The 27,463-nt window shown below is 37.8% G+C and overlaps 1 protein-coding gene across 1 annotated transcript in view; it reads left to right on the forward strand.

Annotated features, from left to right (window-relative positions):
• LOC121314902 (eukaryotic translation initiation factor 3 subunit H-like) overlaps nt 1–27,463 on the forward strand; it is a 122,305-nt gene that overhangs the window by 78,714 nt on the left and 16,128 nt on the right. Inside the window, exons 3-5 of the mRNA XM_041248645.1 lie at nt 14,640–14,807; nt 21,769–21,868; nt 25,370–25,519. Of these exons, the coding sequence (XP_041104579.1) occupies nt 14,640–14,807; nt 21,769–21,868; nt 25,370–25,519 (418 nt within the window). The remainder of the gene's footprint in view (nt 1–14,639; nt 14,808–21,768; nt 21,869–25,369; nt 25,520–27,463) is intronic.

Consider the following 27,463-nt stretch of genomic DNA (forward strand, 5'->3'; position numbering starts at 1 on the left):
ACAAGCGGTGGGTGTGGTTTTTTTTTTTCTCCAAAAGAGTTAACTCATCTAATTTGCTGGTCTCAATCCTTCCAGCAAATTCGTTTTGAAAATGCTTTGTAAGTACACTCCCTCTGTGTATTCGATGTAAACAAAAACCGCTGCCTTGGATGCAGAGCAGTCCGACACAGGCTTGTATTCCTGGTAAACATGTAAATTGTGCACATTGAAGAAAACTGACTGAATAGTTTGCACTTCTTTGGAGTTAAACCTGGGAATAATATTATACTATGTTGTGTTTTTTTTTTTTTTTTTTTTTTTGTACTGTGTATTTTTCAAACTCAGCTGTGTGCCGTATGCGTCCTGACTGATTGATGACCAGATCTAGGTTGATCTAAGTACAATCCGTGCTGCCCACAGCTTTATATATAAATATATGTATGAGGCTGTGTGATCCAGTGGTTAAAGAAACAGGCTTGTAACCAGCAGGTCCCCGGTTCAAATCCCGGCTCAGTGACTGACTCATTGCGAGACCCTGAGCAAGTCACTTAACCTCCTTGTGCTCTGTCTTTCGGGTGAGACGTTGTTGTGACTCTGCAGTTGATGCATAGTTCACACACCCTAGCCTCGTATCTTGTAAAGTGGTTTTTGATGGTGGTCTACTATGGAAAGCTGCCATATAAAAATAAAGATTATATATAAATATATAACTAAAATAAATAATACAATTGCTGGTATTCCTACCATGCGCAAAGATGTAACAGTTCATTATCACTCGTTTCATTGTTGTGTACAAGCTTTTACTGAACAGCAATGATATAAAAATAATCACGTCATTGGGAAGGGGAGGGAAAATTTCTGTGGGCAGCAGGGAGTAAAATTAGCAATTTATTTTTTGTGCCCAGTTCATAGATTGGCATTTGGAGGCTTAACTGACAGACATAATGGACACTCGGTTCAGAAATAAAGTTGACAGTTCAAGGTTCCAGAGGCAGTAAGCACAGTCATTGTCATACTTTTTACATTAAAATAAACAACCCGTGGCACAAAAAAATATTAAGAGCCTACCCAGAACCTTCATAACTTGCATGATGTACTGTATCGTGATATTAAGGTTAACCTTGTATTTTTCTTTTTTATGGTTATCCTTCCATCGGCATTTTATACCTATCCCTAGTAGAGAGTTTGTAGAGCTGGAGGAGCACTTGTTTCTTCTGGCCAGATATAGTCAACCCATAAGGTCCCTCTTCAACCAGGTGTTATATTATAAAACCAGTTAGAGGAAGATGTAACTGAAAAAGTGCCAGCAATTTAGACATTTTTACTGGTTTCATTAAGCACATTGATTTTTAGACCTAAAGCTTGCCTTGAAAAAACTAAAATTAACTCCATTAGAGCCTTGCCAACTAATATTTCTAGCTCCTTTTTGCACTACAGCATAGAGAGCAGACTTTCAAACTTTTGCCTCTGTTCTTGACCAGCCAGTTGGACAAAGTGGTAAGCAGGAAAACCAAATGGAACTAGGAACCACTAAACTTTGTTTAAATTGCCTGATGCACAAGAGAGAGAAACAATCCGAATACATTGCGTACCTGATACCTGTCCGAGTGGACCTGTCAACATTAGGAGATGTAATTGATTACAGTCATTTTCCGTTCTGGGAAACTTTTTTTGTTTAATTTATTTGGCATGCACTACACATTTAGTCCGATTATCCCACTGTTTTCCAGCTTTTGTCTTGTCAAATAGTATAACCCAACTGATTTATGTTTGTACACATCTTTGTACAGTAGAACATTCATTTTTTGCCGCACATTATTCTCTGTCTTCTCAATAATACCATTAAATTGGGACTATTAAAAAAGACCAGTGAGAGCAAGGTGGAAAATATGTGTTTCAAAATGCTGATTTGAGTCTATTTATTCAAAGAGAAGCCAACTATATTTTATAGAAGTTACTATTTAATAGCAAGTATAACAGTCTTAAATGTAATATCCAAGGAGAAATAACCATAATTAAATATAATCCTTTTGAAGGCAGATTTTTTGCCAATTCAGATAAGACATTTGCTTATCAGGGGCTGACAGGGTGGTTAATCTTAGACCTTTTGGTTTTATAAATGATAGTGTCTCATTCATAAGCCCCACATAATTTACTACAGTAATTTGCAATATCTGAATTTAATCTTGAAATTACTCTTATCAAACTTCTTTTGCATGTTTGAACTCCCAACAAAATGGAACATACAGCCTTTTGTGAAGTGGTGCCATTTAAACAGAAATCAGTTTTCTACATAAAAAAAGTCAAATAAAAAGTAAATGCCCATAAATTACTCAACACAAATTCTTGACACTAATTTGAATACTTTTAATGGTTAGTATAGCAGTAGCATTATCCTTGTTGCCCCTAGCTCATCAAGGAAATGGCTGAAATATTCATTTGAAGCTTTGTATGCTGGACTAGTACAATTCATTGGTTGCTTTACTTTTGCAACATATACGCTGGTGTTGGGGCGGTTATTGTGAATGCTACAACTGGCACTGTACTGGATTATTGTGTGTTTTCAGAGCAAAACCTTCAAACTCAATCATGCTAGCTAAGCAAAATGGAATTTCTATGTAGTGTTTTACAATACTTGCAATGACATTGGATTTAAGGCAGAGTGTTCTCAAGATAATCTAGTAAACAACAAAAACAAATCTCTTACAAAGCAGGATCAGTAATGCATGAGCTGGTATTAGTGAAGTTGTACAGGTGTGATCTCTGGAGTTGTAAAATATAGAAGAGTGTGTTACAGAAGAAATTCTGTGTAGCCAGTGTCAATACTGAGCTTGATCAAAGCCTGCTATTATTAGTGCTGTTTAAATTGGTCCTCCAATGGTTGTTGGACTCCCATGTTTAAAGAAGATTATTTCACAGATATTTACTGTAAAGGTTATGTAGAAATTGTACCTGTTTTAATTTAATCTGTTTTTATTATAGCCAGCCACAGTAAAATCCTTTGGACGCTCCCCAAACTAATTTTATTGGCTCAGTCTGTTTGCATGTTGATGTTAATAGGTTTTTAACACTGCTATTGCAGCTGCTGATCCCGATCTTCACCAATTGTTCATTCATTTTGGTAATGCCAGGTTCGGAGATTACATTTGCTATACTGGTAGACAAAAATTTCAGCTCGTATTGATCTTTCAGAAAAACTACTTCTAAGATGAGCCTGTTTTTATTGTGCCTGTATTTATTTTTTTTTAAGTTAATCTGATTTTACATTCACACAAATGTTTCAGAAACATCTATAAGAAACACTTTAGTTTGATTTGCTTGGGTTAGTCTGACTGTAGGCCCTCATCCTTTTTAAGGGATAAAATTACTGTAAATGACAAAGGTTTAGTGTCCATTTGTTCAACTTGATCTACAGCCACGCTACGTCATCAGGATGCACTGGGTACTAATTGATAGAATGTTTGTGTTGTGGTGTTGGTTACTATAGTAAAGATGTGATGTGTTGAGTTTGATTGCAGCACTTCGTTAGATTGGCTTTGTAATGTTGCTTTTTGTTTTTTTTAATTTAAAAAGTGAAGGAAAAAAAGCAACAAAACACATTTAGACAGGGTAATCACTTGTATCAACATCCTCCACACATGTAAATAAATGTTTTGATATATTTGGTGCTTGATCATATGTCCTAAATGTGTAGACTTTTTTTTCCCCAGAAAGCAATATTTGGTCAGTTTGGCCACTAACTGTAAATTGCTCTGCTTTTAAATTAACCCTTGGCAACCTGGTTATCCCATCAGTAACTTTATTATTTGAAACTATATAAGCCTTGCGAGTTCCAGTCCTGCCTGGAAGTGCATTTTCTGTGAATTGCTCGTAAAATAATGCCTGTGTCACGAGTATTCTCGGCCATTTTGCCAAACCAAAAACAGACATATAGACCGGTTGTAATTCATCACCTAATTGGTATGCGTTTCTGATATCAAGAATTCAAACTGGATGCTCCATTAGTATGCATTTTTGATATAAAAAATTAAAACCTGATGCTCGTTAATATGCATTTTTGATATCAAGAATGTGATTACAATACTGATATCCAAAAATGCCATTCTTGATATCCAAAAATGCCATTCTTGATATCGGCAATTGAGGATTAAATGTTAAAACGGCTTGCCGTATGTCAGAGATATTCTCTTTTACTGTTACTTGAATAAAGTCTCTTGCCAACAGTCCCTTGAATGGGAAGATACATGTATGGCCAATGTTTCTTGGTTGATTTGCCATCTCTAAGTTTGGTTTTACCAAAACGAAGTGTGTATCAAGGATTTCTCAGTATCTGCCTGCATTTCTACATTTACATTACATCAATAAATCGTAAAATCCCCAAATAGTAAGTAATAAGGCCAATAATTCTTCTTCACCTATTTGAAACTTCACTTTAACACAACAGGAGATAGCTGTAAACAAAAGCATTGACACCCTACACTTATTAGAAGGTAATTCAAGCAAACATGTTACATACAAGCATTTAGTGAACATTGGCCACCACTGAATATTATATATATATATATATATATATATATATATATATATATATATATATATATATAGATACACACACACACACACACACAAAAAAATACACAATACACAATTTCTGGTAGTTTAACAATCTATAAAAATAAAACAACAAAAGCACTTAATTTCAAACATTTGTTCATGACAAAAGTATTGGCACCTTTTACAGTGGTGTTGTTGTATTGTATAGAACTAATTAAAAAATATTCATTGATTGAGAACCATTACACAGTAATTAAGCTGCCAGTCAATAGCCAAAAAAAAAGGTAATTATTTCTAACGTCTGTTGGAAGTAACTCATAGCAAACTACAACAAAAGAAATAGCGGCAGAATAGTATTAAAGAAACATGGAATACCAAAATCCACAATCAGAGCAATAATCAAAGTAACACAGAACAAATTAGTGAAAACAGCAGTTAGGAGAATTGTCAGAGCAGCTGAAAAAAAGATTAACAGCCAAGGGGGAAAAAAAAATAATTTAGAAGCATCAGGCATAATAATGCATGAAAGAAACGTACACAGAAGAGTTGTATGCATGTGGACCTCAATGCAAACAACTTTTAAAGAAATGTCATAAAACAGTCTAAGATTTGCCAAGAAATATGAACAGGAATCTGAAACATTCTTCAACAAAATGATCTGGTCCAATGAGACTTAAATATAACTTTTCCCCAAAAATGGACCGCAGTATGTTTGCTGAAAAAAAGGGGGAAACCTTCAGTGAAAAAAAGGTGGTTCATTCATGATTTTAGCAGTTCAATGACTGGAGACATTGATGTGATTTGGAAATCAAATGAATGCAGCCATGTATCAAAACATTCTACAAAGTACAATGAGACCATCTGCTGATTGTCAGACCAGTCTATCTTTTCAGTCCCAAAGCATACGGCTAAGTTAACTCTGGAATTCTTGAAGAAAATGGAAAAGTTATTTTGCAATCACCAGAGCTCAATCCAATAGAAATGCTTTGGACTGATCTGTAAAAAAAAAAAAAAAAGCTGTAGCCAATCATTGGCTGAACTGAAATAAATATGCATGACAGAATGCGCCCAGATTTCACCAACAAGGTAACATATATTGTATTGGTTAAGAATGATCAATTGTCTGAAAGCTGTAATGTAAGCAATAGGACGACACACAAAATGCTAATGCAAGGGTGCCAATACTTTTTGAACGAATACTTTAAATGAAATACGTTTGTTTTTTGTTTTACTAGGAAGTGGTTAAAGTTTATTAAATACTTGTCCTTATTCCTGTTACTTTTGAACTATGTAAGCAATGGACAATACTGCCTACCCTGGAGGGACTTAGAAAATGTGCTACTGTTACAAAAAAATAGAGAAACAAGTTTTGTGGTTTAAAACTTGAGTAGGTGTCTCAAGATTATCTGTCCAGGTGAAAAGGCACTTACGCTGGTACTTATTTCCTGGTCATCTTTTGGAAGTTAATGTACCCCCATGCCAAGGGTGCTAGCCAGGAAATCAAAAGCCATTTTGATTATTTATTATTTATTTATTTTTTTTAATACAGTTGGGGGAAACAGTTTCTTGAACACAGGTATTTCATGTATTCATAAAACTAAATAAAAATGAAAAATGAAAGAATCTTGATTTGGTAAACAAAGTGGCCTAAACACTATGGGGGTAATGTAGGGTACATGCAAAGTGATTTGCATTTGTGGCGTTTACCTGGTGTTCTGTTCAGCTATATAAAAGCACACACCTGCAGATGGCTGCTGTGGCACACTTCCTGATGCGACTACACTTGGCCCTTGTTGAAGTGAGACAGGAACACGTTTGGAGGAGAAGGGTAATACTAAGAAAACCCCACATATTTAATCCCAGGGTCATTTTGTTTGCAATGCTGGAGGATGCGGTGCTAAAGTATTATCGTCTCACTCCGTAGGTCATCCTTGACCTCATAGCTGAATTGAGGAATGAGCTAGACCCCAGTGTCAATCTAGGTACCACTAATCCTGCACACATCGGAGTGTTGTGTTTTCCCCACTACTTAGTCCAATACATATGATTTCCTAAGGATTCTAGCATAACTGATGCTTTTCCAAACAACTCAGTTTAATGCTAAATGACCTCAGCTGTAAGGACTCTCGGCTCCTTCTCGGAAAACTTTTTTTTCTTTTCTGTGGGCCAAGAGGACTTTGCTGCCCTTTCGCTGACATTTTTTTGGTTTGTATTTTAGTGCTCCACAAATGTCATACAGCGCCTACTGCTCTCTGTCCTCCTCACTGTGCAAGTGCAGCCGCTAAATAGACCGAGGAGACCCTCATTATCACAATTGTGGATTAATATGTGTGTGTGTTGTGTAATTTGCATTGCTGTTAAGCTTACATAAGACGCAGTGCAAAATATTTGCCTGGCTGCAATGCAATTCTTTAATTTTACATTGACAATTTATTTGCTGTGCCTATACTTGCTATGAGAGATTAGTCATTACCTCACTGTAGAGACCACTGGCTCCGGTATTAGGCTACTTAATAATGAGTCATGAATACTACTCACTTTCACAATATATCATCCCTTTTTGTGCATTAAAAAGTGTATGTAATGACTTAAAGTAAGAATATATGGCAGTGTATTTATAATGCTAAAAATACAATTGCTTGGTAGAGAGATAGTGGATAGCAATATAGGTGATATAATATATATATATGTATGTGTGTATATATTTATATATATATGTGTGTGTATGTATGTATATATATATATATATATATATATATATATATATATATATATATATATATATATATATATATATAATATATATATGTGTGTGTGTGTGTGTAAGTGTTGGAAAACATGGATTGAGAATTGGATAGGGGTTTGCTACGCATGTGGACTAGCAGAGCTATACTGGTGTTCTTTTCTGAAAAGAGACTAATATTGCAGATAGCAGACTGTTTGGTTCAAATTGCATGTACTGCTAACCACTGATAGAGACGATGCGTCTACAAGCTTCTTGCCCAACAATGACTGCAAGCTAATGAGATAACAATGCTGTGGACTAGAAGGGAACAGGTTATAAAGACTTCAGAGAGATCAAAAGAGATAATCCCACTGGCATCAAAGGGGGTCGCAAGGAGATAACAAAAGGCAGATGTATGGACCTTTTGTCTCCAGGAGTGTGAAGAATGCACGGAGTTCAGAGGTTGTCACACTAGACTACACACACATTAACACTCACACAATAAATTAAATTACCTTGACCATTGGTTAATGTCAGAGAAAGGGGAGGTGGACCATCTATACAGAAGGGTATTTAATGTCATGCAAACATTGTAATGATTGAGTATTCTGCTTGTCCTGTACCTGGGACCAGACTACCTGCATATTTCAATAAACCTGGCAACTGACTGAAGAAAAGGACTCTGTGCATTTTCTTGAATCTACTTAATTACCATCTATTTTTTGTAAGTTACTTCAGAAACAAATCACAAACAAATACATCTCTTTGCAAGCTCTTACTGTGCTATGCATGGTATCATAAACAGTAGTTGTCTCATCATCAGACACCCCCCCCCCCCCCCCCCCCCCAAACCATAACGCTTGATATGACTGGTAATTGGTTTTAATTTGTCTCATTTTAACTGTCGCCTCACAGGAGCGGATGGGCCTCCTTGTGCTTTTTTATGTGGCATTGATGCAAATCATGATGCTGCGGGGGAGCAATCTGGGTGAGCCTTCAGTAAAGCTGGAGATTGTAATTTACGCATAAAGTACACTTTCCAAGTCCCTGGGATTTAACTGTTTGCATCTCCCAGTTGCATCTCATTGAGCATGGAAACATGTCTCCTCATTGAGAGTAAGTAAAGCTTGCTGCTTCCATTGTGTGTTTTGTAAAAGCAGATGATGCATCAAGGAAAAGGCTTCTGTATGGAATAGCAGTAATAAAGTAATTTGTTACTGTGAATGAATACAGTGTTCGGAAAGGGCAGGTTCATTTTGCAGATTAAACCAAAGACCCTCTTGAAAGGGAGTGGAATGGAATCAATTAAAGTACTGTACTGCACATGGGTTATTTCTGTCTATAAAAATACTTCCATTCTGATAGACAATAGACTTGAAGGATCATAATATTAATGTTTATTTTGAGTGGCAGTAAGAGGTTGAATCCAGCTTTGCCATCATGACAAACTTCCTGTGTCATGTTTTGTCCTAGAAAATGGAAGTGGCTCAGGGATGTACTGTAAATGCAGCATATTGTTAGCTAGTGTTGTCATAGGGAAGATACTTACTTATTTGCTCGGATTTCATGGGTTGCTGAGTTTTTATTCCCTGGTTGGGTTTAAAGTGGATTGATAGCACTCAGTGTATGCCAGTGCCAGGTTGTGAACCCACAACTATTCTGCAGTTATCCTAGCCACTGAACTACTGTACCCCAGAAACCACAGGGTAAAAATTGCCTCAACAGAGACCAAGCCTGTTAGTGTAATTGCACTGTGATAATGCAGCTACAGAGCTGCTGCTGGGTGGGAAAAGTTCTCTTCCCAAGCTGTCAATCACTCACCTTTTGATAAACCCTAAAATAGAAAGCAGAGTAGCTTAATCATTATTTTGTAGAATATATTTAATTTACCTGCTACTGGATTTTGGTGATAACTTTTCTAGGTGAAAAGGTTGAAAACTGAATTTAAAATAAAAGGTGAAATCGTCAGGGGAGAAAACAGCCCATGTAATAAAATCAGAGCAGACAACCATCCCAATTAACTGGTAGATGGCGCTATAAGCTTAATCTTCAGAGGTTTTATGGTAAAGCTTCATCAAAAGTTTTTGAACTACCATACTGTAAATGTAATGATATAAAAAGTATTGATTGAAAATAAAGAATCAAACTGACTTTTATAAGCAATTGAGTCGGTGTACAGTAACCATTAACACTAGTATAGATGCTACAGGCTTTTATTAAGTTTGTGTTTTATTAACTTGTATCAAAGTAGCTGTGATCCTTGTTTTCATTCCTTTGCCAAGACCCATCACTGCCTAATGAGGTAGTTTGTTTAACTTTGCTTTAGTTCAACAAGTGAACCAGTGCTATTTTAGGGAATGTCCAGCCAACAATTGTTTAGGGGAAGGGTTCTAGTACAAAACTCAACCCATCAATCAAATGGTAATGTGTGTCTTTTTCAGTTAAAAGCCATCTGTGAAAGATAGCTGCAATGCGGTACTGCTGTGTTAAAGCATTAGATGACAGCCTGTACAATACTCTTTCAAACTCTGGTCATTTTAACCTGTCTCATCAATACGGTACTTGCATAGTCATCTTCAGTACTTTTTATATAATGAATTCATCTTCTGTAGCTTTTGTATTATGCAATCATTTTTACAGTATTTGGTTGGGACATCAGTTATTGACCTCGTATTGATTCAAACCAACCACGTGTTTTTTTTGTTTGTTTTGTCAGGAATTGTATCATACGGCATTGCAGAGCCTGTGCTGTACCAGTGCAAGATTTCTGATCACCGCTCACCTTTGAGTCATGTAACCACCACTGTAGCTGCTGCTAATTGGCAAGATGAATGTATATGAACAGTGGCAGACACATACTGTCAATTGCACATAGCAGATACATATAACACCCGTGCATCATTCATATGTGACCTGTTTTTTAAAAATATTTATACTGTACAGAATAGAGGTATGGATTGATCTACTTTTTTTTTTATATAGTTTCATTAATTGTAGTGCAAGTCAAATCTCTAAAAAAAATCCCTTTTAAGATACATAGTTTTAATTTGATCTCTTCTCCCTTTGAGTACAGTACATGTCAAATTCTGAAACTACAGGGGTTAATTTGGCTCAAATTAATTGCTGTCTAATAGTTTTGGGAGATGTGTGGTGTCAGGCTTCCTTTGCCATGACAGCTTTAGTAGAGCAGTAGATAAGTCTCCCAGCGGCCACAGCAAGACCCCTAATGAGACGTCTGGCTGCGATTTAGGATGTTAATAAAGGAAACGAGTAGACCACCTTCTATGTTTTGAATTCACAGCAGTGTGATTTGAGAAGCAGGTGGAGGCGGTTTATGTAGGGTGTTTTTAAACAGCAGCGATGTATGCATCTTTAGCACTGGTAGCCTTGATTTGGATTTTCCTTTCTTAAAAACAGCTTGTTTTGCTTCATTTTACCGAAACAACAGAATTTTATTAATTTGTGCAAGTCACAATACTCTTAAAGAGGATTACAGACAGGTTTTGTTGTTTTGAGTCCATAATCCTCTTATACTTTTGCAAAACTCAATGTTTGTGAGTAGAGAAATTAAACAACCTATGTTGCCATATGCTTAGTCATGAGTCATTACTGTACAGAAAAGTGAGACACGATCCTTTCTGATGCTGTCTGCTTCCCAGGGGATTTCATTATGAATGCATTTTCTGTTGAATCTGTTCGAGTTGAGTGCAGTGTTGAATGTAATCTATCCCATGTATTTTCTACTAGCCCTTTGGTATTGGCTTTAAAATCTTTCCTTCCCTTTTAAATTTACAGCTGACTAACAAGTGCAGTTGCATTGTGGGAATGATTTTGGGGGCAGGGGAAGCTGAGAATCTGTCAGCTGTGACACTTTCTGCTGTGCCAGAAGAGCGGTAGACTGAAAGCTTGTATCTCCCTCGATAGGCCTTCTGTTAGTGAAGATTATACAGTTCTGTTTTAGGTGTTGTTGGAGAGAGAACCTATACTGTAAGAGGTTAAAGTCATGATCTGTAGTTTTACATGTCAGTTTTACACAATGTATTAAATTTCAAAAAGCCTCTTGTTAATTTTAGTAAACAAACACGTACATAGGCAATATTGTACCTTTTTTTAAATTATATTCTATGTCATTGTTTTATGAATAGCACCTAAAATAACAGATTTCCAAATGATCTGTCTGTCTGCAGCAAGGAGAAAGTAGTTTTGTTTCTTTTGCATTTCCTTTGTACTCCCAACTCATTTTCTGGGTTTGATCGTATAATTACATGTTGGTAGGGTTATATGTTTGCTGTCATTAAAACTGTGCATAGGGGAACCCTGTGACAAAACCCAGGGTCTTATCAGCACTAATGGAAGCAGCTCAGTATGAGGAAATGGAATTACATTTTATTTCCTGAATAATTTTTAGTTTACCGTTGATTTCAATTACTCCCATGGATGGACCTTACGCAGCTGTTGCTGAATATACTGCAGTTTCCCCCCCCCCCCCCCCAAACTGTGTGTGACTCATTTCTATATTGAGAATCGTCAAGGCCTACAAATTATTTTAAAAGGGATATCAAGTTTTTTTTTTTTTTTCTGCAGATAAGTTCTGAACATAATTGGCAATCGGGATTTGGTAGTGTTTGTTAAACAGAACTTGGGATGGCATGTATTTGCATACCAAACAATTACATCTTTTTAGAACCATTTGGTGTCTAGTGCTATGTCTTTGTCATCCTTAACAATAACTTGTACCTGTGTAGCTATGACCTATTTTAAACCATCAAAAACCATCAAAAATTGGATCAAAAAGTGAATTACAGTGGGTTCCACTAAGCCCTGTATGGTTGCATTTCTTTCACACAGAGAGTTGTACTGTGGATCAGACATGAGATCATCATTCTGTAGCAGAGCTTTCAACCTTAAGTGTGATTAATTACCAAACTTGTTGACCTGCCTCCTAGATAATGTTACTAGTCTCCTGTTGTTGAAGGTGTCTTCCAGTCTTGGTTTTTTATTTCAGTCCAAATTGTCGTCTTGTCATTTTGATGTCTCTCACTACTGTGGAGTGATGAATATTTCTTAATTTGTGACAATTTCTTCTGTTTCCAGTCCTAAAGGGATTCAAGTGCCTCAAAGCAATGCTGGGAGGTGAATAAAGCATCGTGCAGTAAATGTTAGAGGCATAAGTATGTACTTCTACACTGAGGTATAATATAGTATGTATTTATTGCTTCACCATTCAGTTAGTATACAAAACCTGTTTGACACCCTTCTGATTTAAAAATAAAAATTGGCAATGTGCAAAAACCACAGCTATGCACAAAATACATTTTAAAGGGAAGAGACAAGTTCTTAAAATACCATACTCTCTGGAGAACTAAATGTTCTTCTGAGCTTGTCTTCATAGACGAAAGGGAAAAGTCAATATATGTTTCGATTTGGAAGCTACCATGCTAGCACGCCACCAGATTCTGAAAAAAATTAACATTTTACATTTTTACTGCATATTCTTTCAGAAAAGTTTGGCGTGCAAATCGGCCATTTTAAAATGAACTCGACTGTCTTGGCGATTTTTGAGTGAAACTCAGTGGCAACAGTGAAAAGCAGCTTTTATAAATTACATCATAAATTAATAAATTGTGAGACAGAGCCCATGTACATATCAAGTATTCCTGTTTCAAGATGTTGCTCTGAACTAAGTTAACAAGTCATTCTATGCAAAAGCATTTTAAGTAACGTTTTAAGCAAGTCTATTCATAAAATCAATTATAAAATAGTGATTAGATCATTGTTGGTAATGTTTTACTTTAATACTCAAACTCTTAATGATAAAACTAGGTATTAAAAAAAAAAATCTTGTGAGATAAATAAGTTTATCTGAGTCTTACTGTAGTTAATGTTTTCCAGTACATGCCTGCCTGATGACATTATTCTGAGCAGGCTTACTGGCTATAGTTCTCATTTTCCTGTGTAACATGAAACGTAATATTCTGAATCATAAAGTTGCCTGCTCAGAGGCAGATTTGTATTAATGCATTCGTTGTTTTGGTTCCAAGGAAATGTAAAAAACAGCACTCCACTGCACATGTAATGCCTTATTCATTATTTCAGGTAGAGGGTGATAAATACAGCACGACTCAGTCTGCATGTTGCCGTAATCTAGTCTCTCCCTGTGGTTTGACAGCGCAAGTGTAGTTCTGTACTGTGTGAGTAATGTGAAGAACTGAAGTGTGCTTTGTACCCTGATATAGATACACAATAGCATATCAAGACCAACAGAATATTTCAGCAGCCTGCTCCTATCCAAAGCTTTACATTTCTATTTACATGAATTTATTTTTATTTTATATTTAAACATCTTAAAGATTGTACCGTTCACTGACTGTTGGAGGGGTGGCAAGGGGTTTGAACTGTCTTGAACCAATTTGCTTAGTAGACATGTTTCCAAATAATAAACCTATTTCTTAGCTTTGTAAAGGTTGGTAGTGATAATGGGCTTTTACATACAGTACCAGATTCACACTACAGTATTTTGCTGTGGCTAAAAGTCAGTCTCCCTGGAAGTTAGTCTGGCTACTTTGCTGAACAAGAAATTTAAAATCCAGTAAACCATTTTAATGCTAGATTTAGTTTTGCAAGACATTTAGCAAAAACATAAATTCCCACACCTGATTCCATTTTTTTTTTTTTACTGAGGCTAAAGAAAATCTAGAGGGATCTTGATATTTCAATGGGAGGTCTGCTTTATCCATTCAAAAAATGTCTCCCGTGCTTGTGTTGCCTTGACAACATGTTCTGTGAATTTGGTGTGCAACATAAATCTCCCCACAACTCTAATCATTTTAAGGCCAATGAAAAAAAGTCTTTATTTTATAATTGAATATAAAAATGTTAATTGATAGCATCTTACGTTTTCTCTTCTGTGAAGTGCTTTCATTCAACAGGTTTATACAGTTGTGTGCCTAAAAAAGGTTGCCTTTTTAAAGATATTCAAATGTTGTTGTTTTTTTTTTGGGGGGGGGGGGGGGGGGGGGTTAAGTTGTTTTTGGGCACAAACAAAAAAATTGACAACAGTCAGTTATCTGCATGTAATGGTGGTAGAGTACAATATAAAAATAAACCAATAAACTACAAATGACAAAGTCCACCATCACCTGACACTAGTAGGTTTAACCACAGTCTGCTTTTTAAGGTGGCTGTTTTAAAAGAAGAAAATAAAACTGACAGTGGGTGGTTTTATTTTTATTTATGTATTTATTTTTTCCAGTAGTCTGGTCAAGCGTGAAAGCCAAACCCAGATAAAAATAGTTGTCTATCTCTAGCTACAGTATACTAGCTACAGAGATAATATAGGGCTGTATGAGTGATCTGCTCTTCTATCTTGATCTTCCTGCAGTTCAGTACCAGATGGAGATGATGCGCAGCTTGCGCCACGTAAACATCGACCACCTCCATGTTGGCTGGTACCAGTCTACCTATTATGGTTCCTTTGTGAGCCGTGCCCTTCTCGACTCCCAGTTCAGTTACCAACATGCAATTGAGGAGTCTGTGGTCCTCGTTTACGGTAAGCCTGGCTTTTCATTCTCATTCATTACTATTTTTTCCCCTTTTCTCTCCCCCTCTCTTGTGCTGTCTGTCTCTCACACCTTCTCTGTCTTGGTCTCACTCTGTTTTCTCGCTCTCTTTGCCGGTGCTACCTCTGTGTAGGTAGCCTTGGCAGCCCCTTCTAAGTAAATACCAACTTGGTGTCTGCAGCAGCCCCAGAAGCAGCTCAGTCTAGACAGGGTTTCCTTCTTTCTGTTTATTTTTCTTGCTATCAGAGTTCTGATGTGTACATTTCAGAATGCCTGAGGAGCTGCTTCATTTTTGTTCCTCTGTCCACCACCAGACAACCCCCCCCCACTCACATTTTATTATTTTTTTTCTTCTTCTACTGATTAGCAAGAACAGATGGCTTAACAAAAAAAAAAAAAAACATTTCTAGAGGCTGGCTCAGTATTTGACCAAGCAGTTATGACAGAAATTGTGTTATGTAAAAACAAAACAAAACAAATCCCTTTTGCCTTTCAAAACTACGTCTTTCACTAGAGGAATGAGGGGGCTCACAAAACCTTGACACTGTTTTAGCACTTTTTTTCCTCCAGTCTGCCTCTACCTCTCCCAGACCAGATGTTCTGTGCTGTATCGGAGCTGTAGGTAATTTTAGCAGCTTTATTGCACAGCCCTTCCTTTTTAAAAAATAATAAATAAAATTTAAAAATAAAACAAGGCCCACAGCTTGTCGTAACTGGCAGGCGCTCCCAGAGTTTCCAGCTGAGAAGTAAGTGCAACATCCCGAGTATCTGTCAGAAAAAAATCTTAATGAATACGATTTCTCGAAAAGCTGCCCCCTGAAATTGTTTCAGCATGTTAACAATTGGATTACGCTTTCGAACAACTTGTTAAAATACACTTACATCGGCTGGAAAACTTTGCATCATTTTGCCCTAATGAATTTTCCAATTGTTCCAGACTATTACTGTTATTTCTATATAGCATCACCTACTGAGAAGGGGTGTTTTAATTATTTTAAAAGATTTTACAGGCAAGCAAGTGGATACATTTAACTCGTAACAGAACTGGTTTTCTCACACATACACACACACACACACACACACACACGCACATAGTTGGAATTTGTTAACAGTAGCATGCTAAAGAGGTCTGGAAACAATGCACAGATATGGTCCCAAAGTATTTTGTTTTAATAAACACGCATGTTATTGTCTGTTGGCCTGACCCTCTAGACCTTCCACCTGCTGTTACTTGAAGACTGGATATTATTCCTTTGTCCAGGGTACCTTGGCACAAAGCCAGTTATGCTGTGTAGCCAGCTGCCACATTGCCATATAAAGCAAAGCACTTGCAATTGAATGTGTACCCTTGCCTCAAGCCATAGTTAATATCAGTACACATTTAACATGAGGATTGGCAACAATTGCTAAAGCCATAGATAGTTAACAATGGAATATTTGAGAGGATTTTCATTCTAAGAAAATTATGTTCTGTCTTGGGTATGTCATTCATGCCACATTTTCTCCCTTGGTATATGGTCTAAAGACATAAATGTATATAAATACCTGAACATTTAGTTTTTCAGACTGTGGACGTTCTGGACGATTTTATATTTTAGGTGATCAGGTGATTTGTTTTGAATGGAAAGAAAAGGTGGCATTACATCACTTTTTCAGCCAGATTTCAGCCAGCAGCTGATCAACTTCAGATTTAGTCAAATTTTCACCTAAAGCTTTTAAAGAGTGTCTAAATCATTTCCAGCAATTGAAATTAAGTAGATTCATGAACTGGTTTGGACTTCTGTACAGTATTAAATAGATCTACGATTTGCAAGTGTATTTATATATGCATTTATTTAGTAATGTGTTTATTTGTGGTCTTGAATTGAGTTCACAGAAATTTGCACTTGGAATTAGATGGTATTCCATACATTAATATAAAAAGCACATATTTGGTTTTGCTGTCATTTATATATTACTATGTTGATTTTCATTACCTGCCAATATTGGATTTGGTTTATGCCAAGATAAAATGATATAGTAGTGACTTAGCTTCACTGTTATATGTGAGCCTTCATTGGTTCACGTGGTAACATGGATTTCCTTTGGTCCGGTGTTGATAGCTGATGTGTAATGCTGGCTCCAGGGATTAGTTTATTTGCTGTCTTCCTGGAGCATCACCACCCACAACGGCGGCAATACCGACTTCAGTGTGGCCTCCCTAGCGTCTCAGCATGGCAGTCGTCTGGAATGAGCTTGGTAGGACACTTCGCAGGGGTCAAGTGGGAACCTCCCATTTGGTGTTTGGTCGACTAGCCCACAGCATCTCAGGAAGACTCATCAGTGATGCTGACGTCCCAGCTCCACTCCCCTCCATCTCCTACCCAAAGCAGCCCAGTTTATTTCATTGATGTTGACTTCAACCATTGCCTCTCTTTTGAGGTCCCCAATCTGCCTCTTTCCTCCTCAGACAGAGCCAGTTGCTCCTTTTCTCTGCCTTCTTAGGTAGAGCTGTCACTGTCGCAGTTCCTTTCCACTGAATCCAATATCTCAGAGAAGCCAGGACATGGAATGTACAACGAATCCCCGACAACCCACCTCTACTGGATAAACCTGGGCCCTCCACCCCCGCTGTTCCACCTCAGCTGCTAACTCAGTATACAGGAGTTTCTTCCTCTCTCGTGCCTCATCCACGGAGTCCTCCCATGGCACTGTTAGCTCCACCAGGTCAACAAGGTGTGCTGAGACTGACCACTAGACAATGTCAGGTTGAATGGTAATTGTAGCAATCTCAGGTGGGAAAACAAGGCGCTGGCCAACATCTGCTTACATTCTCCCAATATTTAGCAGCCTCCAATTGTCCTAGGCGAATCATAGTTTGAATAATTTTTCCTGTTGGTTGCTCTCCTGGATGAAGGAATGTAGTTTCTATTGCTGATATTGGCGATGAACTGTTGATCTTATTATGTCATTCTTCCAGTGCTAATGCCAAGCATCTCAGCACCTGGTTATGACGCCAAATAGTGACCCTGGCACAGATCCTAAGGCATCGTGGAACTATCAGCCAGTGCCTAATATATGAACTAATCCAGTTTTCCAGTTTCTACTGTTGACAGTGAAACCTCATACACAGTAAGAAGCCACAGCAACCTTGGAAGAAGACCAAACTGAAAGCACCAGACTTTAACCCATTTGCGGTCCATTTATTCAGCGCCTGTCAGGCACATCAGGTCCAATTTATTTTCACACGCGCCGTTTATTTTACACGCGCCGTTTAAATTTTTTTTTTTCTGAGTAAAACTGGTTTAAAGGGCATTGCAATGCTAAGCGACATCAGTACTGCATTTCCAGCCAAGCCCCACCGTGTTCGCTGTATTTTTCACATACCTCTTTATAGACATGCATACTGATAAATCCTCTCCAGATCACTCGTTTTATCACCAAACTCCTCAATAATGCGATCCAAGTCATTATTTTATTACTATAATATCTCAAAAAGCTGTGCAAATGTCTGTGATATTCTTTGAGCGCTGGATGCAGAAGCAGCTACCTCCTTTGTTTGTCTGCTTTTCTCTGTTTGGTGCAGCTGCTAGGGCTATTACTCACACGCCCCTTTTTTTTCGGTTTTATTCAGTTGGCCACTAAATGGTTCTCTCAGCTTTTTCTAGAGAAAAAACGACTATAGAACTGTGCTTTTACGTCTTTTTCGATGATGTCAGACAGGGTCCGACATTGGACCGGAAAGGAAAAATCGTAATGTCGGACCTGGTCCGACATAGGACTGCAAAGGGTTAAGCTTGCCAGGAGGTGCACTACTGTCTATCATTTTCAGCCCTTGCATTGCCTGCTGTCTCACCTTTCCCACTCAGATTGTCCTTTAAATCCCCATTGTACCACCTCCCAAGACTCTATGCGTGCTTTTCTGACACTGCTGGAGTGGCCTCTCCATCAATATAGAACACCTTATCAATTACTTCGTCCTTTCATGGAAATGCTTCTCTACTTGGCGGTGGTGGCAGCTGCTTGCCGATTTCATCCTACTACACATCTAGAGGCCCAAATAATGACTTTCACTGCTATGGGGTGAAGGCCAGTGGAGAAATGGTGCAACCTGCCATGATTTCAACTTCTAAAAACTAGCCAGTAGTGGTAAAAATAGAACTGCAAGTCCCCGGAGTAGGCTTTCACTGTTATAGTACTGGGTACACCGAAGAACTCAAATGTAGCCCAAAAGGAGCCTATGTGGCACCAACGTGTATATTCATTAGCTAAACCCAGTAATGTTACATGGGGGTCCTCCTTTTTTTGCAGACTGAATCTATTGCCAGATCACACTAAAATGCTCCAAGCATCCTGGAAAGCCTGGGATACCAGCTTTCTGTATAGAGGTGGCTATCATGCCGTTCTTCAATAGATAAGTTGACAGTCTTTGAGTCACAATGCTGAAGAATATCTTAACCTCCCAAATTTAACAATTAACAAATTGGACGATTGTTGGTAGATTATTTTTCTTTGGGGATAGACCTCTCCTGCTCTGTGCCATGCACTTGGGACTACCAGTTTTACCCACACTACTTTCATCAACCTCCACAAGATTATTAGAACCCCAGGTGCACTTTTGTAAGCTCTGTATTGTATGCCATTAGGCCCAGGCAATGATGAAGGCTTTCTTCACTGCTTCTTGGTCTGTCCCTTTTTGTACCCTGAATTTCAGACAAAAATTACACTTGGGTGCTGGAGAGGTGGCAAAAATGAGCCACATAAACAGATTTGTGACAACACATGCAACATTTACAGTTGTAGTCAATTATGGGAAAAATCTTTTTTTAGTGAAAGTTTAACTTTTCTGGATGAGGAGAAAAGGGTACAAGAAATAGATGTCCACAATTTATTTCAGATTTTTTTTTTATCTAACTTGATTTTGCTATGTGCTTTGGATTGTCGTTGTGTTTCCCTTTTCAGTCCGACATCATGAAAAAGATATAAAGCACAGCTCTCTAGTCGAGCAGAGAAAACCTTTCAATGGCCAAGTGAGACTGACAGGAGCCAAATGAAACCGGGAAAAGAAAAAAAAAAGGGGTGTTTCTCATACATAGCCCAATGCAATACAGAGATAACACGGACATAACAAAGGAGGTAGGTGCTTCTGTATCCAGAGCTCAAAGAATATCACAGACATTAGCAGAGCTTTTTTGAGATGTTATAGTAATAAAATAGAATTGGATCGCATTATTATTATTGGTGATAAAACGAGTGATCAGGAAAGGATTTATCAGTATGCACGTCTATAAAGAGGTATGTGAAAAATACAGCAAACAAGGGGTGAGGCTTGGCCGTAGATACGGTACTGAGTGTCCATTTACAGTATAATCGTAATAATATAATTATTAATATAATCGTACTGAGTGTCAGTTTACAGTATAATCGTAAATCTCAAAAAACTACTCACTTCTAAATCTTTTGTAGTCATTTTTGTATTACTTTAGTATGAATACATGTTAATTTGGATTCATATGTTGTTTTTTTCTAACTTTATGTGAACGAAAAGACACACATTTGCCCATTTTCCCATTGGAAATAGTGATATTTTGAAATATCACTGTCCTGGTCACAAAAGCAAAGTTTGTGGGGAATAATAGCCATTTTCTATACTTTTGAGGCATAAGCAATTAGGAAATAACACTTACTACCCAGGAACAAAAATTGTGTTACATAGTGTTATCAGTGTGACCAAATAGCTCCTTTTTTTGTTTCATCACTCCACAAAACCTTTGACAAGAACTCATATCCATCATTCAAATGCCTTTTTGCAAACTTTAAGCGTGTGTCCTTGTGACATTTTCCTAAGAGTGGCTATTTCCTTGTCCTCTGACCATTGAGACCTTCACCATGCAGCACTCGACCTGTGATTGAAATGGAAACCCCAGTCTCACTTGCAGCCAGTTCACTTTGAATGTCTTTGGCAGTCAATCTTGGATTGTTATTAACCTTCCTCACAATTCTTCTACTTGTTCTTGGTGAAAGAACCTTCTTTCTTCCAGACCAAGGGAGCGTTGTGACAGTACCATGAGTCTTGTACTTCTTGATAATAGAAACAGTAGTTGAAATTGGGATACTGAAATGCTTGTAAATCTTATTGTATCCTTCTCCAGCTTTGACAGTACATCATCTGCCTAAGGTCTTTACATAGCTCTTTTACTTTTTACCCATATTGACTTATTGGTAATGACAGTCATACTATACCTAATCTACAATCTAGCATTTTCTAGACCTTTCTAGAATTAGGTTCTGCATTATTGTATTGAAATTTCTAACACCTTTTATAGACAATAATATCATAGCATCAAACGGTATGAATACTTATTGAATTATTAGCATTTTTGGAGTTTTGCAAAAGAAATTGCTGAAATAAATAATTGTAGACATCTATTTCATGTAACTTTTTTTTTCCTCATCCACAAAAGCAAAACTTTTGCTACAAAAGATGCTTCACAAAGTTTATTTGAGAAATTTCTAGCAATTATACATTTCCATTGGGGTATGTAAACTTTTGACTACATCTGTATGTACACAGGAACAGCGACATATTTTAAAGTAGCCTAAGCTACCTATTTAACACTTACTGGCAGACTAGACTCGGGTATATTTTGCCAGTACCAAAAAACAGCCCAAATCTTCATTTACTCCATGAACGTAGATTGCAGATTAGTTCTCTACAGGCTGGCATCACCACTTGTGCTAACTGGCTGTGCAGTTTTACTAGGGCAGTGTGTCTCCTGCCAGATTTACCTCCCAACAGAGAAATGCTCTCAACTGAATGACCCTTTCAAAGAAGATAATCTTGAAGGAATGACATTTTGTGATGATCATCAAGGGACTTGTGAATGCAAGATGATGCCTTATCGCAGCATGCCGGTGCTGCTTTTTATTTCTTTGTGTCCTAATGTCGTTAAGCCTTGTATCTTTGTGCAGATCCTATTAAGACGGCCCAGGGCTCCTTGTCACTGAAGGCATACAGACTTACTCCAAAATTAATGGAGATATGTAAAGAGAAGGACTTCACACCTGAGGGGTATGTATGAAAAAAAATAAAATTTGAATTGTCCTACCAGCACTGTACAAAGCGTCTGGATGAGAACCCCACAATCCAGCTTCACTTTGTCACACGCTAACTGGACAAAGTATAAGAAGTTCTTCAGGGTCACTTAAAAAAAAAAAAAAAAAAAAAAAAAAAAGTCATTGAGTTTAGCTGCTTAGTAATTGGTGGAACAGCCTTTTTGAAATGTACTCATTCCTGTTAATGAGCTACAGCGTGTTAAGATTTAATGGAATAGATGGGTGAATCACTATGGGTATATACTCGTACAGTGAATGGTCAAAAACAGTGGAAACCATCAGTGATTTCCAAGTAATGAATGAAGTTTAAATGTCAGTAGCAGCTGAACCTGGTTCTGTGTGGAAATTGGAGGTTTTATTAAAATGGCAAAATGTTTAAGAATTGTAATTTCTGCTATTAAATTGATAAACTCTGGGATGGTAAATAAGAATGATCACAATACATATTGAACACACAAACACCCAAAACACATGTAGTTGAATAAGTGTTAGTTTAGAAAAACTAGCAGGAGTCTTAAGTGATTCCAACATATCATTTGATAACCTTGTGAGACGCAATAAAATGTAGCACTGAAAATCATTTCAACAGTTACTTCAAGTACCCCCATTGTAAATGTGAGTGCTTCAGTGAGTGACTGACTGCATGATGCATGAAAGGAATGGTTACATTCGGGCCATAGCAACAGTAACAAATAGGCTCAATAAAGAAACTGCAGTAATAAGCCAAGATTTACCACGAAATCGAAATGTAACCATTACTGAATGGGTATTTACCTCCTAAAGACCAAAATACTTTATACTAAAGCTGTTCTTTGAGCCTGTGACTGCATTCACAGATCTCTGTGCCATTTTTCCTTTCAAGACTGACCTGATCAGTGAGTCTTGTTCAGATAAGTACATTGCTGCTTATATCACCATACATTTTATATGTGATTTAATGAAAAACTATTACAGTGATTACTCTACTATTTATGCATATCTGTGTGCACTACAGCATATTGTTAGTTACGTCTCGCTGTGGCTCGAGTCACTTTCCCAGGGACCCAGCAACATAAGTCGGCTGACTTTGTGCTCTCCCCCTCCAGGCTGCATAGCTCCGGCTGGAGCTTATTTTCGTTCTCGTTTTTGCCAATTGGCACCATACAAGATGTTTTATGATTATGTAGTTTAAGTTGCTGGTTTGTTGTTGAGAAATTCTCATTGTGTTTTACAGATACCACGAGCAGGCCTGTTTGTAACGTGGTGCTCAGCACACATGCAGCAAGAGCAGCTGCTGGACTCCATGAGTGGAGGCTTCACCCAGAGGTGGTGAGCCTCATCTTGGAGAGGTTTGGGAGAGCAGAGATAACCTCTTTGCCTCCCAGGAATCAACCCACTGTCCCCTATGGTTCTCCATAATAGGAGGCGGGGAACCACTGGGAATAGATGCCTTGGCACGCCAGTGGCTTAGGCATCTGTTATACACCTTCCAACCACTCCCGCTGTTCCTGCGGTGTCCAAAGAAAATCAGGCAGGACCGGACCAAGGTGCTCTTAGTAGTCCCACACTGGCCCACAGGAATCTGGGTTCCTGATGCAGCTCCTGAGTGGCCAGCCGTAAAGACTGCTGACGAGCCACAACCTGCACAGCCAGGTGCGGGGGACCTTATGGCAGCCCAACTCTGAGCCTGCAGCTCTGGGTCTGGCCCCTGAATGACTGCATTTGAGCTGTCTGGAACTTTCCAACAGGGTTATTGACACCTACAAGATGCCGGGGCAATGTCCGCACATTCCCAGTGTGGCTACAAGTGGAACGTCCATTCAGTCAAGATAGCTGAAATTGCTGTCTTTTTAAGTGCCTTTCTTGCTTGCTATCACCTCTGCAAAGCGGATGAGTGAGATGTAGACATTCTCTATCACGAAAGCCTGCATATTATTATTATTATTATTATTATTATTATTTTTATTTTATTTTTTTACAATGGCCAGGACAAAGGTCACGCTCCGTATCAATCTCGGCTTTCCATGTCGACCAGTCTGTGGAATTGGAGGCTTTCCATCCACCTCCTTTCCAATCTGATAGGGAGCGATAGCTCCATACGCTCTGCCCAGTTCGGGCCCTGGTGTATTAAGTGGACAATATAAAGTTGGAGGCAGTCTGAACAGGTTTTTGTCTGCTACTGGGCAAAGTCCCATGGTCAAGCCCTATCTAAGCAGTGGCTGTTCAAGTGAATAGCAGTCATAGTCAGGACTGCCTATGAGCTGGTCAACTTGTCCCCTCCAAAAAAGCTCACTGCTCATTCCACCAGGAGTTTTGCAACTTCATGAGTTTCCCAGTTGACCCTTACAACAGAAGCATGGAGGTGAAATTCTCCCTTTTAATTTTTCACCCTAGCTACTTGTTACTGGGGTTCTGAATGGTGACGCACAAGGCAGCCACTCAGCTCAGCTTTGCACCATTCTGGTTGTTCTGCAATCATGCTCTTGCCCATTTAGTAATGGTTACATTTCGTACTTGAAAGGGAACGTTAGGTTATTATCATGACCCTGGTTCCCTGAAAGAGAAATGTAACCATTAACCTTCCAGGTCGCTGCGTCCATTATTCGCAGCAGACATGAAGACAAAGTGACACTGAGATCTGTGACTGCAGTACTTTTGATCCCTTGGGGGCGGGGTCACGACTCCGTCACAGGCTCAAAGAGCATATTTGGTATGAAGTATTTAGGGTTTGGGTTTTTAGGAGGCAAATACCCATTCAGTAATGGTTACATTTCTTTTTCAGGGAACCAGTGTTATGATAATTACCTAACATGTTTTCTAGCCCTCATAAAGGCATTTCAGTACAAATTACTTTCTCTTCCATCCTTTTCTGTGTATTTGCCAAAATTGCTGATTGATCTTACCATAGTCCTTAGTGATATTTAAAGATCTGTTAAATCCTTGGAAAATGGCAGGATATGCTGTGTAGGATGTTTTATGCAGGTTAACATTGGACAAATACAATTTCCTATTACCAAGCAAATGTGGTATTTAAATGAAAGAAGCATTATATATGGTATGCAAAAGGATTATCTGCTGATCTCCTGACTTCTGTAGTGTTGTGGTGCTGAATCCCCTGCAGGGAGAAGTATGCTGCAGAAGCCGCTTGATCCCTTTATATGTTACATGCTGCTGATCAGCCATAAGAGATTTTTGACTTAAGTTCTTCTGACCATTTAACCTTTTGTTTTTTAATGCCTTTTTTTGAAACTTATGCAACATAGATTCATCTTTAGAAGGAAACAAGCATATATAAATAGACTAACAAGGTCTGGTTGCCTTTTGTACTGCGATTTGAACACACAATTGGAAAAATTATTTGTAATGAAGACATAAAAAGGAGCGGAAAGGCTCAACAAACATAGTTAGCTTTGTTACACTTTGTGAGAGAATCTTTTTGAGAAATCCATGTAGTATTGTCACCCTTACCCTTCTTCAGACTCAAAAAAGCCAGTATCGGCTTTGAGAACATGTTCGAAGAAGTTCCGATCGTCATCAAGAATTCTCACCTGATCAACGTGTTGATGTGGGAGATGGAGCAAAAATCTGCTGTGTCAGACAAACAGGAACTTCTCAACCTGTCTAGCAGGTAAGTGTTAAGAGTTAAATCTGCAGGCAGTATGTTTGATTACAGTGTTTTTGTTATTTATTTATTTTTTTAATCTTTTTTTTTTTTAAATTTTTTTAATTTTAATTGGTTGGAACAAAAAGAAAACCGAAGTTGAGTTCAAGCTAACAGTCAGCTTGGTTTAATTTAGGTATAATAGCATACAAGTTACAGCAAAACAAGGTTAAGACTGTGTTGCTTTTATTCATGGTAATATTCCCTCAATTCAGAACAAATTAAAATTTGGGGACTTAAATGTTTTGCTGTTTATGCAGCTATGCAGTTTAAAAGTAAAGATCGCTGCAGAGAGGGCTTTTAAATACTTTCTGACCAGTGAGTGTTTTTTCTGGTGATGTCTGCTACATGAAAGAATATTAAACCTTTGTGGTCCATTTAGTTAGCATTTGTTAGGCATGTCTGGTCCAATTTTATTTTCACACTGCTGTTTAAAATATATATATTTTTCATAGTAAAACAGGTTTAAAAGGCACTGAATCGCAAAAGGAAACTCGGTACTGCATCTCCAGCCAAGCCCCCCACCCTTTGTTCACTGTATTTTTCACATACCTCTTTATAGACGTGCATATTGATAAATCCTCTCCTGATCACTCGTTTTATCACCAAACTCCTCAATAATACAGTCCAAGTCATTATTTTATTACTAGAACATCTCAAAAAGCTTTGCAAATGTCAGTGATATTCTTTGAGCGCTGGATGCAGAAGCAGCTGTCTCCTTTGTTTATCTGTGTTATCTCTGTGGTGCATGGGCTATAGATACACCCTTTATTTATTTATTCATTTTTGGCTTCACTCAACTCCTATCAGTCTCACTCTCACTCAAAGGTTTTCTCGACTTTTTCTGGAGAAAAAACGAGTCCTATGCTTTTACGTCTTTTTGATGATGTCAGATCTGGTCCATCATAGGACCGCAAATGGTTAAAAGAAAGACTATGTTTTTATTTGCATTAAAAAATCCCCAGTAAGCCAAGTGAATTCAGTGTGTTATGTGAAAATGTACATGTTATGTTTTTCATTTCTTGTATAACATTAATCTTTATTAAGCAACCCATGAGGGAAGCTTATTTGGTTCTTGTAAGCCTGCTGCTGCTGCTGCCACCAACTACTAATGTCTCAAACAATTTGAGATGGTGACTTAAACTCTATTTACTGTTACCTACTTTTGGTAACGGTAAATAGTTTAAGTCACCATCTCTTTTTAGGTTTCCAGATCATAGTTCGGTTTGAGAGAGTGGTTTTTATGTTTGTTATGCAGCTGTATTCTATGATTCTTTAGGTCAAGCTTTATATTGGGAATCATTTAAGAAAAAACAACCTTTTTGTCAGTAATTTTAAAATCTGGCACTGCCGCAGTTTCAATCCATCATTTATACAATTGAGGAAGTGACTTCATGCAAGATTGTATAAACACTGTATGCTAAATGTGTTTGTGATCATACTATCATGGTTTTCATAGTATAACTTGCATCAATTTACATATTTGAGGATGATGAGGAGGGGTGCATGGAGTGCATCGAAGCGTGTTATCAGTGATTTCTTTTTAAATTCTGCTTGTTTCCCATGAACGCTTAAACACAGGAGTCGTGTGCATAGTTCCGTGCTCACGTGAAACTTAAGCACATTGCTGATGTTGACAAGCAGATGACCCCGTTTCCTAGGTGATCAGCCAAATAACTTACTTTGAATATGTTAACCCTTTATTATGCAATGGAAGTGGGATACCAGAAGATTAATGTCAGTTCTTTTTTGTGGATTGTGTTTGGTTTCAAACTTGCTAGGACTTTCTCCCAAAATAAATCGGGATGTAACGCTGAACTTAATTTAGACCCTAGATGTCACCAGTCTTTCATATTTTTTAATTAATTTTTATAGTATAGCCTGTAATAATGATATTGTAAATACAAGATG

This window comes from Polyodon spathula, chromosome 4 (assembly GCF_017654505.1).
Source record: "Polyodon spathula isolate WHYD16114869_AA chromosome 4, ASM1765450v1, whole genome shotgun sequence".
In the NCBI taxonomy this organism is placed as follows: domain Eukaryota; kingdom Metazoa; phylum Chordata; class Actinopteri; order Acipenseriformes; family Polyodontidae; genus Polyodon; species Polyodon spathula.